At 46.3% G+C, this 18136-nt stretch overlaps 1 protein-coding gene across 11 annotated transcripts in view; it reads right to left on the minus strand.

The window, feature by feature from the left end:
* CACNA1C (calcium voltage-gated channel subunit alpha1 C) overlaps positions 1-18136 on the minus strand; it is a 664692-nt gene that overhangs the window by 81220 nt on the left and 565336 nt on the right. For 6 of the 11 annotated variants that reach the window (XM_032593890.1, XM_032593889.1, XM_032593891.1 and 3 more), the window contains exons 20-29: positions 17971-18100; positions 16518-16577; positions 11785-11891; positions 9537-9624; positions 8640-8747; positions 7747-7799; positions 7276-7422; positions 5710-5911; positions 3979-4137; positions 3249-3359 (exon numbers count right to left, since the gene is read on the minus strand). In XM_032593890.1, coding sequence (XP_032449781.1) covers positions 3249-3359; positions 3979-4137; positions 5710-5911; positions 7276-7422; positions 7747-7799; positions 8640-8747; positions 9537-9624; positions 11785-11891; positions 16518-16577; positions 17971-18100 — 1165 coding nt within the window. Of the gene's footprint in view, positions 1-3248; positions 3360-3978; positions 4138-5709; positions 5912-7275; positions 7423-7746; positions 7800-8639; positions 8748-9536; positions 9625-11784; positions 11892-16517; positions 16578-16718; positions 16779-17970; positions 18101-18136 lie in introns of all 11 variants that reach the window. The other 5 variants (XM_032593888.1, XM_032593883.1, XM_032593887.1 and 2 more) reach the window with 2 other exon arrangements.

The following is an 18136-nucleotide window of genomic DNA, read 5'->3' on the forward strand; positions in this document are numbered from 1 at the left end:
ACAATCAGGTAGGACCCAGGTACCATTCAATGTCTCCAAGTATCTCCTACTCTAGGGAAGGGATTTCCTTTGGCTTGCTATTAGGTGTAGAATCAATACTACTATTACCTACTGCATTCTCTTCAGACATCACCACAAATCTCTGAGGTGGGGGACTGATTGCTCTAAACTGGTTTATATTCACCCATAGTTTTTGGTGTGTTTGGAATAGAGTGTCAACTTAAGGAGTGGGGCAGTTGGATTTAGGGCAGGGATTTACTTGAGTAAATTCAGTTTCCATAGTGTGGTGAGGAGAACAGAAATGAAGAACTTGGCAACATCAATCACCATGAAGACAATGAAAGAACAAAGTAAGAGTACAAAGTGATCTAGCCAATTCTCTGACCAACCAACCAATCACAGACACTGAAAGAATAGAGAAGAAAAGTCAAGCACTGAGAACTTCAGGTAACTTCTCCCTGGTTACAATTGATGCCAGTCTTCTACACCCTTGCTACCTAACTGATCTTTCACACCCAATGCTTATAAGTGCAGACTCATTCATATCATAGATAAATAATCATTATAGTGAAATAAAAGGTGCTGAAGAGAATCTCAGTTAATGGTGAGATATGAAAGCTGTTCTGTATTTCAGGTCACTGTATACGCCACTGGTTCTTGGCTTATAACACCAGGGCTTCAAGTTGTTTCTGGTTTGATTTTATGCCAATTTTGGAGGATGCTTTTCTTGGAGTCTATTCCCTAAATGAAGAACATACCTTAATGAGAAACTAGGACACCCTGTTCTCTTCAAGTCTCCTTCCAACTGGTCAACCTTCCTTGCATGGCCAGCCAGGTCCAGTGACCCTTACCCCTCTTATTATCAGAAGTCCCTTTTGAGGTATTCACAGAAAATATCCATTTTTCTCTCAATTTACACCACAGTTTGACCCTGGCATGTGTGAAATGCAGTTGACCCCAGGATAGCTGTCTTATTTCTTTGGGAAAAGTTTCTCTTAATTTATTCCATCTTCTCACAATAGAAAACTAGGGATTGAGACAACTAGGAGTCACTCTATGGTTTAGACCACCTCAGCTAGCTACTTCCTAGAAAATGGCTTACTCCTTGATCTGCAGGATTTAGGTAAGGGTGTCTTTCAGGCATAAGCCCCTGCAGGGATCAATTTCATTTTCTTCTTAGGGCAGTTTGCTTAATACATCTCCTATACTTATGAGGTATAATTCAGAAAGTCCAATGCAGGGTTCTGCAGACTGCATCAGACACCATCAGAGACACATCTGAGTCAACTGTGGAATGACTCAAGGCTTTGAAATATTTAAACCATATGTCTCATGAAACTAGGTGAAAACGATGCCAGTTTCTCTACTAGAGGCTGTCATCTGAGACTGAAGCTCAACTTGGCAATGATCCTGTATTCCCAGCCTCACTGGTCACGTTGCTGTGGGCTGTGAACCTGTCAGTACTGCTGAGCCACATGACTTGGAATAGGACCACAGGTAAGCAGAGGTACTGTGGGCCCCATGGAAGGTGGCCAGGGACATTTAGTGGTCTTTTCTAGGCCAGGACAATATTTATGCCCCTGAATAAGACTGGGTTTGGAAGGGAAAGTGAAAAGAGTATATTTTCTGCCCTGGAGGAGGTAGGAAAACACCATTATTTTCACCAAATGACATTTATTAAGAGTCTTATCCTCTGAAAATTAGCCAAGATTCACAGGCATTCTTTGATAGAAGGAATAAGTATTACAAGAATATTGTCTGTCTTATCTTTGAAGTCTCTCAAAGGTTGTTTCCCTCTTTCTGAAAAGTACCCAGCAGAACACCTGACATGGAAGATGCTTGCTAACAGCTTGGCACAGTGGAAATGACATCGACTATAAAGTCAGAGGCACCAGATTCTATTCCCAGTTCTGCCACTTAATAATGGTGTAATTAATATTACACTTAATTGCTCTGAGCTTCATTTCCCTCTTTCCTAAAATGAGGATGCTAATACCTTTCTTATGAGGGTGTTTTGAAGATTATATGCAATGAGATATGTGTAGCACATGGCAGGTTATTCAGAAATGTTAGTTGAATTTTAATTCAAAGAAGATGACATCATGGTAAATGAATGCAGATCCAATAGCCAAGGAGCACCCCCTCTGTCCCAATTAATCCCAGGACAAGTAAAAATTTGAATAAAAATGGAACATATGGTCAAGGACTCTTCCTTTTTGTCTCTTTTTGATGTGTTGTATCTGTAAAAACTAGTAAAGGAGGGGGAGAGAAGGCTCAAAAAGCTGGAGAGGTTTCCTCAAGTCTGGAGCCATATGATTCTCTTAAAACCAACTCTTTCCTTCTTACTGCTCTCCAAAAGGGGTTGTGGTAGCCAGAGAAGCCACTGAGTTGCTGCTATACCCTCCCTCAGGAGTAGCTGCCCATGTTGTGAATCCCAAGCCAGGGGATGCCAGTGATTCTGACCTGTCTTCAGGGGTGGAAGATGGTGGGTGATATTCAAGTCAGTTTACTCCTCCATTATCCAGGAGAAGGGAGTGGGGCTGGTTAGGGGGGCACAGAGAATCCAAGATGACAGGCAATCCAACCTTCCCTAACCTGCCTCATTCAGCCAATAGTTCTAATCTTTCTTCCAGGCTTTGTTTCTAGAAGTTGCTTATAATGTCTGCTTATAAGACATTTGCCCTTTTTGTACTGGAAAGTGCAAGGGAACAATGATGTAGCCTCCAAGGAGGGGAACAGGAGGTCCCCATAGGCTGGAATGCTGAGCCCTGAGCAAATGAAGCCCTAGCTGAGCTTGAGGGTGGTCTGTGCAGCTGATGAAGTGAGAGAAGAGTAGAACAGCACCCTGAGTGAATCTGGGGGACTGGTTGTGAAGAGGTTTGGTTTGCCAGTTGGTGGGAATAGCTGCTTCTAGATTATGTGTTGGGGGGTGAGGGTGGAGACAGGGTAGGAAAGGGGAGAAGAAGGACCATCATCTGCCTCCTTGGAAGAAGAGGCTTGGCTCAGGGAGGAATCTGTTTCCTGTATATCCCAGCCATGGACTAGAGTAGAGACTCTATCTCAAGGGGTTGTCCTGGTCCAACTCCTGGTAGATTTAGGAGGTATAACATTTGTCTTCCAAGAACATGGGGTCTTTCACTGATTAGTTTTGCCCCTCACTCTCCTTCTTTCAATACTGGCACTCCTTCCTCCCCTTCTTCTCCATCTCTCTGGTCCCTGCAGATCAGACACCTTTTTCAGAGGCCTACCTTGGGTTTGAAGGCAATGAGCTTCAGAATCATCTCCACAGTGAAGAGGCCAGTGAAGAGCATGTTGAGGATGTTCATGGCGATTTTGAATAGGCAGCTCTGGCCATAGTGCTGAGGAGAGGGGAAAGATTGTGAAAATGAGGCGGGAACATCCCTACTCCTCACCACCCTCCTCTCAACAGAGATCTTCTTTGAACTAAAACCTGGAAGGCCATTCACATCTCCATGGGCAGTAAGGTGGACTCAGGAAAACCTGCAAATTCTTCCCTTCTCTGCTAGCTCTGAAAATGCAGGTTGGCAGAATTCTGTGTTCCTGCTTTGATTGGTTATGACAACTTTATGGAGACTTCTGGCTCTCAGGAGAGCTCAAGCACAAGTTGACTTCCCTGAAGACAGGTGGATATAGAACCAACCTCTACACCCATGCCTCACTGACAATAATGAGCTCTTCAAGCTCCCCCTCTGTTCTCCATTTCCTTCACTCTAAATGTTTTCTTAACCCAGGCTCCTATGGGTTCTTTCATAAGATGCCAGAGAGGAGCTCATCCTTGAAAGGGACACTTATCTTTCTCTATCTGGGAAAAGAAGACAGTTCTGCTCTTTCTGCTTCCTTGGTCAATATGAAGGTGACACGCTAGAGACAGCCAGGCAGGTCTTCTACACTTCATATCCTCCCCTAGCATTCTCCCTCCTGCAGGCATCACGTATCCAGGGCCCCCCTTGCACTGACCTGCATTGCCAAGCAGATGGTGTTGAGCAGGATGAGGACGAACATCAGGTATTCAAAGTAGGTGGAGTTGACCACGTACCACACTTTGTACTGGTGCTGGTTTTTGGGGATGTACCTCCGCAGGGGCCGGGCCTTAAGGGCATATTCCACACACTGTCGCTGGGAGGGAGGCAGCGGGAGGGTTGGGGTGGGAATGGAGAGAAGGGGTTAGTAACCTGGATGATGTGTGTGGGGATGGCAGAGGAGGGTGGGATGTGGATGAAACTATACACCTTGGGAGTCAGAGAAATAATCTACTGCTCTACCTCATTTATAGGTTTGAGAGACTATTTGGACTTTAAAAAAAATTTTCTGTAACTCCCTAAATGAAGGAAAGAATTGCCTCTAGTCAATCTCCTTACCAAGATTTAGTCATGGAGTTTGTGTCTCATTTTCTCAACTTGGTAATGTCTGGTATGCTGCCAACACTTAGTTGGCATTTGATAAATACTGAATGACAGTTCCTCTTCCCATTGGTTATTTCCTATACCACAGATGCTCCTTGGGGCACTTCCCTCCTCAACTTTTCCTCCTATCCTAAGTCAATCTTCCTTATTTACCCATGTACACAAGATCTGAAGATAGTTCATGGATAGGGGAGGAGATCTTAGGCTGACGACATTCCTGAGACTCCAGAACAGATCTAGTTCATTTCTCTGCACTGTGCCCAGATTCCTATGTCAGGAACTGGCGAGTCATTCCAGCCTCTTCCCTTACTCTCAGCCTCCACACCCAATCTCTAAGCCTGACCAATTTTATTTCCTCTTATTTTCTCCACCTCCACTATCATTAACCTGATAGTAGATGAGGGTCTAATCATCTCTCATCTATATTTTCTAATTGGTCTCCTTCTTTCCTGTCTTTCTTCCAATCCAAAGGTCATAGAACAGCCAGAATGACGAGTCTAAACTCAAGATGTTGACATCAAAGTCCATGAGAGGTCCAGCTGGTCTAACTGGTGTAGAGCTGAGTGTCTTGTGCTATGTGCTTTCCCATATGAAACCTTAAGTTACTCACACACAGGGATATAACTCCTCCTTACTCTCCCCATTGAGGAGTCTAGCTGGGGAACTGACCTCAGTGACAACATGTTGCAGCCCACTGTAACAGCTTCATTCTTCACTGATGGAGTTGCCAACTTTCTCAGAGGCCACAGAATACCTTACTGTCCTGGCATTATCACATTATTCCTACTGAAGCCTCTTTCTTGCCCCCACCTCATGCACAGGCCTCTGTGTTTTACTTAAACCATTTAAGGGTTTTCTAAGGCCCTTCTCTTCCTCACCCCTGAAATCCTCACTGCCTCATTGATCTAGTTTCTTTCTTCATTATCAGTGTGCCAACCCACGTGGGCACTTATTAATTTGTTAACTTCTAAGAGATAGGGTGTGAGGTTTTTTCTCACAGCATCTATCATGGAGTCTCCTTAAGTAGGTGCTTAACAAATATTTGTTGGCTGAATGTCAGATTCAGGATTTGCAGAGATTTGCATTTCTTTCATCCAGGGCCTTCCAGAAAACTGACAGCCCTATTCCCTTGTTGAGGAGCAGACAGATGATCTTAGCATCTGCATAGATCTCTCTTCTGACCTCAGCCTCTCTTCTGGGTTGGCCACAGGCTGCCAACTGCTTTTATTCCTTGCATGCTCCCCACCCGGCCCTGCCACCTGTTCCTCTCTTCCTAGAAAGCTACCTGGTTCTTGTCCAGTTCACAGTTCTTGTATTCCTGCTCCCCCTGCTCCTGGAAGGTGACGATGACAAAACCCACGAAGATGTTCATCATGAAGAAGGCAATGATGATGATGTAGATGATGAAAAAGATGGAGATCTCCACGCGGTAGTTGTAGATGGGGCCCTTGTCTTCTGTGTGGGAGTCGATGGAGCGGTACAGCAGCCTGCAGGAGGAGACAGGCCCCACAGAGGGAACCGGAGAAGCAGTGTCACTTCTGTGGAATGACAGCATCACTACTCCTAGGTATCCTCAGGATCAAGGGTGCTGGAAACAGCTATAGGCTGGGAGTCAGAAGATCTGGGTTCAAGTTCCAGCTCTGCCACTTACTGGGGTGGGACCATGGACAAATCAATCTCTTTGAGCCTCAGATTCTTCATTTGTGAAATGGAGAGACAATAATTCCTGACTTTCCTACCTGGCAAGATAGTTGATATAGTGTATACGAGGGTGTTTTGAAACTGTCAAGAATTTGTAAAATGAGTCATGGACATTGATTTCAAATACTGGAAACATTAGTAAATATTGAAACAGCTTTGCAAACTGGCATAGGCTCAGAGGATGTTACAGTGAGCATAAAATAAATCTATCTGAGAGAAAATATCCATTTAGATAAAAATATTAGGTAAAAATGACCCAAGCTTATTCAGATCATCAACAATGGTTTGGGTTTATACTTAGGTAGTTCATATATGTATGCCATTATATGTGTATGTTTCTCTTCATGGACAGGGATTAACTCCTCTCTTTCTTTTGTTACTCTGCACAGTACTTGGTTATTCTCTAGGTATCATCTATATTTTACCATATAATAATGGGACTCTTATCTAAGATCCATGTGTGGTTACTGACTTAGGAATATTTAGAATTTTCTTTCTTTTAGATGATAATTTCCCTGGAGTGCACTGGGTGGGGCGTATGGGGAAGCAGGTGTCTATACAAAGATATATGGAACACCTGATGCACAAGCTGCCTGGTAGAGGTGATAACAGTGTAAAGGGCCAACCAGGCTGGTCTAGGCATGATCTCTGCAGAGGAATTTGGACTCAGGCTTCCATCCTTTTCTTACTTTTCACTGTAATTATAGACAAGGCTTTTTCCAAGGAGACTGAGGTAGAGTCTAAAACAGATATCTTTGCCATCTCTACCCACATTGAGTGCATGTTGGGATCAGTAATTTTGAATCCTGTCTAAGGGCTATCTAAGGGCTCATACCTAGAGAAACTCACCCCATTCCTATGTGCCATGAGAGTAATGATAAAGACCCCTATCATTGCAGCTCACTCTGAAGTAGGGAAGGAGAGCTAAAAGATCATTTTTGGTTGGAATTTCTGAAAATTTGACATCTTCCAGAAAAAGAATAGTCTATGTTTCAGCAGTGACCATGGTATGCAGATTGTCTAGGAACAAACCCTCATTGTTTGGGGAGGACACAGGTAAGCACGACCTGAGTGTGGGACAGTAATAAAACTTGGGGGAATAGCTTGGGCTCTAATATCAGGGTGGACAGGCTGTGATTTGCATACTCACTCTGGCCACCCCTCAAAGGTGGAGACAGTAAAGAGGGCCATCATGGCTGCCAGAACATTGTCAAAGTCAAACTTGCTGTTTTCCCAGCTGCGAGGCTGGATGATGGGGTGGTCAACTTCCCCATCCTTGTATGTGATGTAGTTACCCCTGAGAAAGAAGGAAGAGTTAATTCTTGTGTTTCTCACCTTCCTTCACACCTGACCCACCAATGACTCCTGGCTTGCTGGGTGGGATGAGACTGGCTAGGCTTAAACCCCACAGTGTGAGCCATTGTGAAGAACTTCAGTGGGTAGACCTTTCAAGAATAGATAATCTTACATTTCATGTCAACAGTATCACATTACCCAAAGGTAGAAGTCCACCTGTCAGTGCTATATGAGAAAGAATGGACTGTCCTTCCTCTCAGGCCAAGTCACTAACCTCCCAGAATTAACTATCCTTTGTGCTGGCTGCCCTCCAGCTTGTACTCACTTGCATTCCGCCTCGGTCTGTTTGGAACTATCTGAACAGGTGTAGAGCTTTCCCTGGAAGGCAAAAGAACAAAGTGATTGGAGATGTTCATTAATCAATGAATCAGTCAAGAAATGATTAGTGATCATGTCTATAGCCCAGCACTGTGCTAGGAACTTGGGGCAAAAAGGACAAGGTGAGCAGAATCTAACAGGGAAGCCATGACTCACATATACCAAGCAGTCAGTGAATAAAGATGCTCAGTGCTGGATGTACCATTGAAATTTTTAAAAAAGGGGGGAACTCCACTCCACAAGAGCTGGACTCTTTTGGCTGGCCTAAAGAAGGTGGAAGTAGAACAGGTCTCAGAGGGACAAATTAAATGGCCAGAAATCAGGTGAATTTATATGGTCAAGTGGGAGAGGGCAGGGGGAAGAATGCTTCAGAAATAAAAGGATTAAGGCAGAAAGAGCAGAAACCAAGGAAGCCAGCCTCACTGTAGCCGGGGGGGCCTTGTCAGGAGGCAGTGAGAGAGAACCTGGATGGATGCAGTTCTGAAAGCTGGCTGGAGAAGGGTGGATTTGATGCTGTCAGTAATGGGGGACCACTGCGGAGGTTTGAGCAGGTGACTGGCATGAGGCTTCAGAGGATAAAAGTCCCTCTCCCTTTCTTGCTAGAAGGAAGGGAAGGGATCAGAAAGGCAGGCTGTGCTGCAAGACCAAGGGGTCCTTGGCTTGGTGGAGAGTCCTCCTTCCCAGTGGGGGAAGCTGAGGGGAGGGTGTTTGGAGGTTCCACTCCTCCTAAGTCTGACCCAGGCCGCTGTCCTCTTTTGAGTGTATCTGCCAGCAATCTTTCTCAGGCATGCTGACAGGAGGGGAAGGAAGCAGGAGCACAGATCAGAGCCAAGCTATTACCTTGAAAAGCTGGACCCCGATGCAGGCGAACATGAACTGGAGCAGCGTGGTGACAATCACGATATTCCCTATGGTCCGGATGGCGACAAACACGCACTGGACCACGTGCTGTGGTGGGAAGGGAAGGCAGGGGACAGGTTTCAGGAAGTGCCTACAGCCTGAGCTTCCGTTAGCCAAGGCACGAACCTCTCTGAGGGAGGCTCATGGACAGCCCCTTTGTCACCAGAGTGAAAATATGACTCAAAGAGGCAAAGCACCTTCCCAGGTTCACATGGTGATGGGATCCAATGGAACTCAAAGTCCCTTGTTGGGCTTTAGGTGACTATAGGGACAAAAGCTCTGCTAGTTTCCCATTTTATAGGTGGAGGAATATGGGGGCCTCATCTTCATGTGGGGGCCCTGGGTTTGTGTGTGTGTCTCTTTTATGCACAAGTTTTGCTTAGAAGTTCTGATTTTGTTTTTTTTTTAAGTTTATTTTATTTATTTTAAGAGAGAGAGAGAGTGCAGGGGAGGGGCAAAGAGGGAGAAAGAGAGAATCCCAAGCAGGCTCCATGTAGCTGGGCACAGAGCCTGATGAGGGGTTTGAATTCGTGAACCATGAGATCATGCCCTGAGCTGAAACCAAGAGTCAGACACTTGACTGACTGAGCCACCCAGGAGCCCCTAGAAGTTCTGATTTTGAACAGCTGCCTATCCTTGTTCTCTTTACCCTGAAGTGAGACTAGAAGTACAGGCTGGAGAGTCCAGGCTCTAACACAGCAGCCATTTGCTCTGGCCATTTCTCCTCTGTCCAGCCCTCCACCCCCACCCCCCTGCCTCACTTATATCCCCCCCAGTCCACAGCTGGGTTGATGCTTGCTCTGCTGATGGCTCCTCACCTAGGCCCACCCTTCTCACCTTTAGCCCCTTGGCCCTGTTGATGGCCCTCAGGGGCCTGAGGACTCGCAGAACTCGCAAGATCTTCACCACATTAATTGCACTGGACCTGGGAGAGAGAAACAGGGCAGGGGAGTAAGCTCCTGTTGTGGTGGAGCAGGAAATAATGTGAGGGGGTGTCCTGACAGGCTGACCCCAGGCAAACCTGAGAAAGTGTAAAGTCTGTTTTGAGGACTTTCTTATCCTGGGACAATTCTCTACTCCCATCTACCATCCTAGAAGAGCCTGGAACTTGCCAGTGACCCTGGGACTTCCTGTTGGTGTGTAAATAATATGAAAAGCAATTTACCAGAAGTCATTAGCAATATAATGTGTTACTCAGGGGAGCTTTAGTAAAGAAAAGAGAACCCCAGCTCTGTCACTTAACAGTCAATTCACAGAGGATAAATTCCCTAACTTTTTCATCTGTAAAGTGGACCTCATAAGTTGTTGCAGGGATTAAATGAGGAAACAGTATCTGCATCATTTGCAGTGTGCTTGGTGCATATTATGAACCGAATAAATGGTAGCTTTTATTATTATGTCTCATGAAGACATCACCGATCTCGAAGAAATGTTATACAGATGGTGGAGCTTCAGGCCTTGTTGGCTGGAGGTGATGGAGGAGCTATTCTGGTGTTCTCCAGGCAGTTGCCCATTACAGGTGTATATAAAACCACCCGTTCATAACACACTCAGGACTTGAAGGAATGGATTCTACACAGCAGGTTACACATGCCTGGATGCTAGGGCTTGGCCAGGATTTCTGGGAGCCTCGGATTTTGCTGTTCCCTAGTGGAAATGAGGCACTAAGGTGCAGTTCTCCCCACAAGCCCCTCGGCAGGAAGCCTGCATGGTTTCTGGAGTTATTCATCTATCCAGGTGGTCTCTATCTCAACCCTCACACACTACCCATTTGCTTGAGATATCCTCACAGTCTTTCAGAGAGCCTTGTACACACTTTGGGACCTAAAAAATGTATGACACATCAGCATGAGGTTAGGATAATGTGCTCAGGAGGGAGCTGGTAGATCTGATTTCTCTGGTTCATGGTTCTTTTATCTGAAAGGATTCAAAGGGCATTCCTAGTTATCCAAGTATCTCAGGGAGGGAGTCTGTTTGTACTGAATGGCAATGGAAGGGATTTTAAGGTTAGGTGCAGAAAGCACAGACTAAAGGGGGGGTGGTTCTTGGTTCAAGGTTAAATAGTAGTTTAGTGGTAGTGCTGGGATTAGAATCTAGACCTGTAGGCTCCCAGCAGACAGCTAAGATGATCACAGAGATGGTAACAGATGATCACAGAGAGTGTCTCACTCCTGTTCCTCCCATGTCTGCTCTTTCTAGGCTTACCATGAAAACACCCTTGGGAAAGGACACCCAGGACCCCTTTCCTCTGCCATTGGTATGACCTTGGGCACATCTCATGCCCCGAACCTCAGTCTTCCTATCTATAAAATGGTGGTAACAGTCCCTGCCCTGCCTGCAGCTTTTTTTGTGAGGACAGTAGAAGATCGTGCATGTGAAAGGGCTTTTAAGTTGAAGGCAGAGTTAATGTTATCAGCAGATAGAACTTGGGAGAAATTAGTAATTGGATCCTTTTAAACCTGAGCAAATTGGCAACCTTGGTTGTATGGTGGAGTCACCCAGAGAACTTTTAAAATTCTTAAAGCCCGAGCCTGTAGCCCAGACCAATTAGATAAAAATTTGGGGAGAGGGATCTAGGCAAATGTCTTTCCTGAAACTACTCAGTCTATTCCACTATGCAGCCAAGACTGAGAATCTGTAATTCCTCTCTTTCTCTGTCCCCCACTCCTTTCTTCTCATCAGGTGCTTTGACTGGAGAGAGAAAGGGAGGGAAGATGGACTGGAATATCAGGGCTGGTTATGGCAATGGAGGGCCCTTGGAGCTGAGGGTAGCCAAGGGCACTGGGCAGGTAGTAGAGGAGATATGAAGGCCCTGGAGGCATTCCTCTCATTATAACTGGGCCTGGTCCTGCCTGTCACGCCAAGATCCATATATTTTAAACATATTCTGGCTGGATGGACATACCCCCCAAGTGTCACACCATTGAGGATGTGACAAAAAGCCATCATGTTGTACAATTCAGGGGTCCCTCCTTGTTCCTGTCATAGACTGGTGGCCATGCAAGACTTCAGAGTCTTGATCGTTCTCTCTGACACCCATTTCTAGTTGTGTGGCCCCATCATTGGCTGAGGGAGTCCTACTCACTGGATGCCAAAGGAGATGAGGGACACGCTGACCACCAGCAGGTCCAAGATGTTGAAGTAGTTCCGGCAGAAAGAGCCCTTGTGTAGGAAAGCCCCATAAGCAGTCATCTGCAGGGAGGCAAAGAGAAACATGAGCATGAGTGGTCCCTGCCCAAGCTCCAGAGACCCCCTCATGCCTCCCTCTCCTCCCACAGCATCCTTTGGGTAGGGCAAGCTGAAGAGCAGTGAGAGGACTGCAGAAAGAGAGGCAGGGCCAAGGACAATATTCTGCAATCATGTATATAACCACAAAAGAATTCCAGGCTCAGGATGGTTAAGTGGCTCCTTCCACTTACTAGACCACACCAGACTCCATATTTGAAGCCTTTTCAGATTGGGCCCTGCCATCTATCTCTCATTTTCCACTGTTCCTCATCACAGGTCCCTGATCCTGGCCCTGAGGGGCCCTTTGCTGACACTGCCCAGACCAGGTTTCCCTTTGTATGCAAACTTCCCAACCTCCTCTCCCAACCCCCAGAGCCAGATTCAGATACTAGGCATCTGGGGAAAGGTGGGACACACCTAGTATGGTGACCAACTGTCCTGGTTTTCCCAGGATTCCTGTTTTGGTACTGAAAGTCCTGTGTACCACCCAGGCAACTCTTCAGTCTTGGGCAAACCCAAGTCTTGGGTATCCTAGTGCCCAGTGAGAAGTTCTACCAATACATTTGGCAATTAGCATTCCTCCATTTCCTTCCTTTCCTTCCATGCCTTAGAATATTTGGCATGATCTATGCCAAATATTCTAAACTCAATTCTATTATCTTCCTTTTAGACTGATGTTCTTTAAGGTCCAAGCTATGTGAACACACAGAGGGACAATGTGGGACCATGGTTAAAAGCATAGGCTCTGGAGCCAGGCTGCCTGAGTTTGAATTCCAGCTCTATCATATTTTGTTTGTATGGCCTGGAACAAGTTACTTAGCTTCTATGTCCCTGTTTCCTCATCTGAGAAATGAGGGTAATGATAATGTCTACTCTCTAGGTTATTGGCATCAAATGAGTTATTACAGGTAAAACACTTACTATCATCAGAGAAAACTAAACTTGAGGCCAGATAGATTGGATTTGAATTCTGGATTCTTCCTATATAAGGATGTTCAGTTTCCCCATCTACAAAGTGGGCATACTATTCCCTGTCTTTATGAGGCACACATAGAAAGGCAACATGGAGGTCCTTTGAAGACTAAAACGGGAGCACATGGGATGGTGATTATTGTTACAGGACTTGGCTATTATTATCTCTCTCTGAGCTCAGTATAAAGTCACTGTAGATGCTCAACAAATAGCCTTTCCAATTCTGTTGATTTGAATTAAGAGCCAGCAGATTTCCAGGTTAAGGGTTGTGAAAGGCCATGGGCCGTGATGCATCAGCCAAAGGGAACAATTTGGAGCCAGTGGCTGAGAGACTGAGAGCAGCTCCCTGGTCATCTGGGGTCCAGTTTATCTCTTTGGAATCAGAGCATGCCCAAGGCAGCATGTCCGCAGAGCAATTCAAAAGCAAACACAGGGGGAACTGACAAAAATAGCTCTTGCAACCTAATTCTTTCCATTTATCTCCTACTGCAGGGGGTCACAGGGGACTCAGGCACCTGTGTCCTGCAACAGTTTCTAGAAGTGGGTATATTATATAAAAGGTTGCAGGGGAATATAGGCTTGCCATCTGGAGGAGCTTACTGTCTTGTCTCTCAGTGAAAATCTAGGAGGGGCTTGCTGTCCTGTCTTTGAGTGAAGATCTAGGACTGCAGGGACTGGATTTGGGTGGCTCCTATAATTCACTTAAACACAGAGCCTCTGTGCCTGCAGAAGGCCAAGCACTTTCCCTAGCCATTCACTTTTAGTTTCAGAGAAGGCACTGAGTCCGACCCTGCCTCACTCTTGTCTCAAATATTGTGAGGACACTACTGAGCATCACAGAGCCCTCCACGGTCAGGGAAGAGCACTCCTTGAATAGGTGCACTAATAGGGCTCACAGTGCCAACGTCTGTCCTTTGACTTTGGGGTCCTATTTGTCAGGGACCTAGAATGAGACCAGCACTCCAAAAAGTGTGTGTGTGTAAGGGGTGGGAGGGACATGCCTGGGCAGGGCCAGCAGAATGGCTTTAGGAGAAAGGGCAACTGGGTCTTGAAAAATGAGAATTTACTTGAAAATTATTCTAGCCGTTTAAGACAACAGAAGAGGCCAGGTTCAGGTACTCAGTGCAAAGTGTCCTTTCCATACCCCGTTTTGCTAATGGCCACACAGTTCTAAGCCATTGCATAGGAAAAGCCTATTGCCGTGGTATTTTCAGCCTCAGGAAAAAAAAAAGGTGGCCATGAGATTGCTGACTCTCTGAACTTGAAGGGCAGGAAAGCCGCTCTGTCCAGTCACAGGCGACCACTGCCTCCCCAGGCAGCTCTTCTAGTTACTAGATGTATCCTATAACTTGTACTTACTGCTAGGCCCAGTTCACCTTGTCCCTCCTCTATGTGACAGTATTTTGCAGTATTCAGGCCAACAGTCATGGTCCTACAAGCCTTTTCTTCTTAAGGCCAAATATCCCCAGGTCTTTAAACTGTTCTTGACACTAAATGCCCCTTGGACAATGAGACCGTTGTTGTCTGTGCCATGGTAGAAAGCTGAGCCTTCAGGCAAGGCAGAGGGGCCCAGTGGAAGGAGGTGCAGGGAAGTGGGGTGGGGACTAGGCTTTATATTTAGAAGCACACTGAGCATCAAAGGGAGTAGAAGAGGGAGAGGGTGAAGGGAGGGAAGGCTCTTGGCCATGATAATGTTTGCAAAGAGATCTTTCACTTCTGTTTGCATGGCAACCCTGAAGGATAAACAGCACCACTGGAATCCATAAGGGAAGCTCTGTGGAGGAGTCCTGAGAAATGGGCCTCAGAGCTTTTCTTATACCAGGAAAGAGTTTTGGGTGTTTGTGTGCCTCCCTGAGTCTGAAGTCCAGAACTCAGCTCACCATGGAAAGGGGGTTTTACAGACTACAACTCAATGCAGGTAGACAGCTTTTGGTTCCCTTTTCCCACCCCCAGGGATTGGGGCCTGGTCAGATCCACTGTCCTAGAGTAGAAGAGGAAACCTGAGGAAGTCCCTTGGTCACTGGAACCAGGGACAGAAGCTGGAGGTCTGGACAGCTCAGCCTTTTGGGGACACAGACACAGTGGACACTCAAAACGGCCCCACTCAACTTGTATCTGGATGTGACAAAACTGTCATGTACATTAAAGGTCTGGGTCATGACTTAGAAGTTGCATCAGGAAAAGAAGGGTTTGCAGGCTAGCTGTGGCACATGGTCAGATGTGGACAGTGGCTGGCATCAGCCCCAGGGAGGGGGAGAGGGAGCCTGGACTCCTTGGGAGGAGGAGTCCCAGATGAGTCTCCCAGGAAGAAGACACCAAGCTGAAGGATATGTTTTAGAGCCTACAACCCTCCTGTTCAGGTAAATGAGAAGAAAGCAAATGCTGAAATGTACTTTTCCTGGGTCTCAGAACTCACATCCTGAGTCTCAGATGGAGTGGTTTGGCAATACATTGTTTTAGAGGCTCAGATGTATACTGGAAAAACTTAGAAATAATAATAAAATAAATATAAATAATATATTAATTATAAATTAATAGAAGTAATAAAATAAAACTTAGAAAGCAATCTCTCTTGGGGCGCCTGGGTGGCGCAGTCGGTTAAGCGTCCGACTTCAGCCAGGTCACGATCTCGCGGTCCGTGAGTTCGAGCCCCGCGTTGGACTCTGGGCTGATGGCTCAGAGCCTGGAGCCTGTTTCCGTTTCTGTGTCTCCCTCTCTCTCTCTGCCCCTCGCCCATTCATGTTCTGTCTCTCTCTGTCCCAAAAATAAATAAACGTTGAAAAAAAAAATTAAAAAAAAAAAAAAAAAAGAAAGCAATCTCTCTCATCCCAGTGCTTTCAGAGGTGGGTTCTACCGATGGGGTAAGTCTGTAGAAGTTCTGCCATCAGGGGTCAGCAGCACCTGGGGCCACCAGTCACAGGTTGGGCCAGCTCCATGTGCTCTCAGGACTGGGGCTTGGGACCTGGTTCTTCTTTCATGTTTAGGGCAAGGGGCATCGTAACAAGGCTTTTCAACAGGAAACTGAGGACTCAAGTAATCTACAGTCGTCTGTTGAAAGCCCCCAATGGAAGACTGGCCCCAAATCTTGCATTAATTAGGCCCATGATTCCTATCACCCAGGCCCATCTGGAGCCTAGCCTTGGCACCTGCCACTTGTATGGAGGAAGGTGTTGACCAAGGCTGTCCAAGGGCATGGACAAAGTGATTTCCCATGCCCCATGAGCTTTTCCACTCTTGGAGTTTGTGCAGCATCTCCTCTGGGGAGGAGGAGGGAGGGGGAGTTCTAAGCAGGGGTCAGTCATCAATGACCCGGAGGTAGGGTGTGTGCGGGTGGTGGGGCACAACACGCATTGGCACAGTGCCAGACCTGGTGACAGGACATCATCAGTGTTGACACTGTGAGCCTTCCAGCCTTCCAGGCTGAGAGGAGGCACAGCAGTGGCAGTGGGTTTCTTCTAGCTTCTGAGCCTGAGCAAAGTGAGGGGCACAAAGTGAGGGGCACAAATTCATCAAATTTCATGCTTGAGAGTAAAAAAGAGAGAGTGAAAGAAACAAGAGAGAAAAGAGACAGCAGATATAGAGAAATAGGCAGAGAGTGCATTGCTCAGATTGCATTACCTTAAGGATAATTTCTAATGTAAAGATACTAGTGAAGACATAGTCTGCATTGCCTAGGATCTGAAAAATAAGCACAATTGGATTAGTGGCTCTGAGAGTGAACTCGACACCAATAGAAACATGTGTGTTAGCGCCAGACAGCAGCAGAGAGCTAGTGGAGGCTCACGGAGGACAGGATGGGGAGAGGCATTAGGGCTTTACCTTCAGAGCAATTTCAATGGTGAAAATGGTAGTGAAAACAATGTCAAAATAAAACAGAATCTGCAAAACAAAAAGAAACAGGGTGGGAACGGGGTGGGAAGGGAGAGAAGCAGGATGGAAGGAGAGGTCAGCGGACATTCACCAGAAAAGGAGTCACTCTTCAGAACCACACTACATGTCATGTGAGCTTTTCCATGTGGAGACAGACAGGAGATGAGTAGCATATACACAGCATTGGATCCTGAAGTGGGGCTGGCCTCAGGCAGCTTAGTGGCTTCACACGAAGTCCCCAGACATGTGAGGGGAGCTTCCAGGGTCCTGGGTCTGGGCAGCATTTGGTTGGGTGCTTTTCTCATTAATCCAATTTACTTACAAACCCAAATCAGACCACTGGGATGCTTGTCAAAAGGACAGAGAGTGGGGTTTTCTTTTTATTGCAGGAAAATGCAAAATACTTAACTCGCTTTGGTGTGACTCAGCTGGCTTCTCATGTTGGTGGAAATACTGGTGTTGTGTTCTTTGGGGCATAGGAAGGAAGATCCTCAATGTGAGGACTGCTGAGGCTGGGGGCAGGCTACGTGGTTCACGCTCTGTTATATCTCAGGTGATGGATCAGAGCTAGGGCCAACACCTTTTTAAGAAAACTCTGGACCAAGCAGGCTGCAGGACCACCAAGTGGTTTGGCATGAGTATGACTTTAGGTTGGTGGACTCTTCTCTTCACATCCATCTGGTTGGGATTTGACAAAGTCTTCAGGTTTTGAGATAGCGCAGTTCTTACTCTAGCCTTTAATATTGTTTACCAGAGCCTTGGGTGGGTCTCTAAATTTAGTTTTCTACTCTACAGAAGGTCACTGAAGCTCTCTTTTGTATAAGGTCAGCCTCATCTTTGGCACCTATTTGCCAATGCTCCCCCTATCTGCTTGGTGATTAGGACCAGTTAGAGTTTATTGGGAGCAAGGCAGGAAGTCAGAGGCTACTTTTTACTAAGTACATAGGGAACCAGGGATACATCCATAGGGCAATGAGGGTCCCGAATTTTGCCAATCAGGCCAGCCTGAGGCATATGGGTACAGGTTCTCTTATTCATTTATGATGGTTTCTACCAAAGCCCTAATCTCTTAAAGAAATGTTTATTGTGCATCTGATTATAGTATTTGGAATTGGGGTCCTGATTGAGGTTGGCAACAGAGCTCTGGGCCCAGTCCCATCCTTGGGAAGAAGAGGTGCAGGGGACAAAAGGGAATGCATACATGGTTCCTGAAGGAGGTGTGCTGGACAGGGTCCTCAGCTGCCAGGGAAATGCTGCTGAGCAGAATGAAGAAGAGGATCAGGTTGGTGAAGATCGTGTCATTGACAATGCGGTGGCACTGGAGGCGAAATCTGTGTGGGGAGGAGGAAAGAAGGACCGAAGTATGT

This window comes from Lynx canadensis, chromosome B4, assembly GCF_007474595.2.
Source record: "Lynx canadensis isolate LIC74 chromosome B4, mLynCan4.pri.v2, whole genome shotgun sequence".
Lineage (NCBI taxonomy): Eukaryota > Metazoa > Chordata > Mammalia > Carnivora > Felidae > Lynx > Lynx canadensis.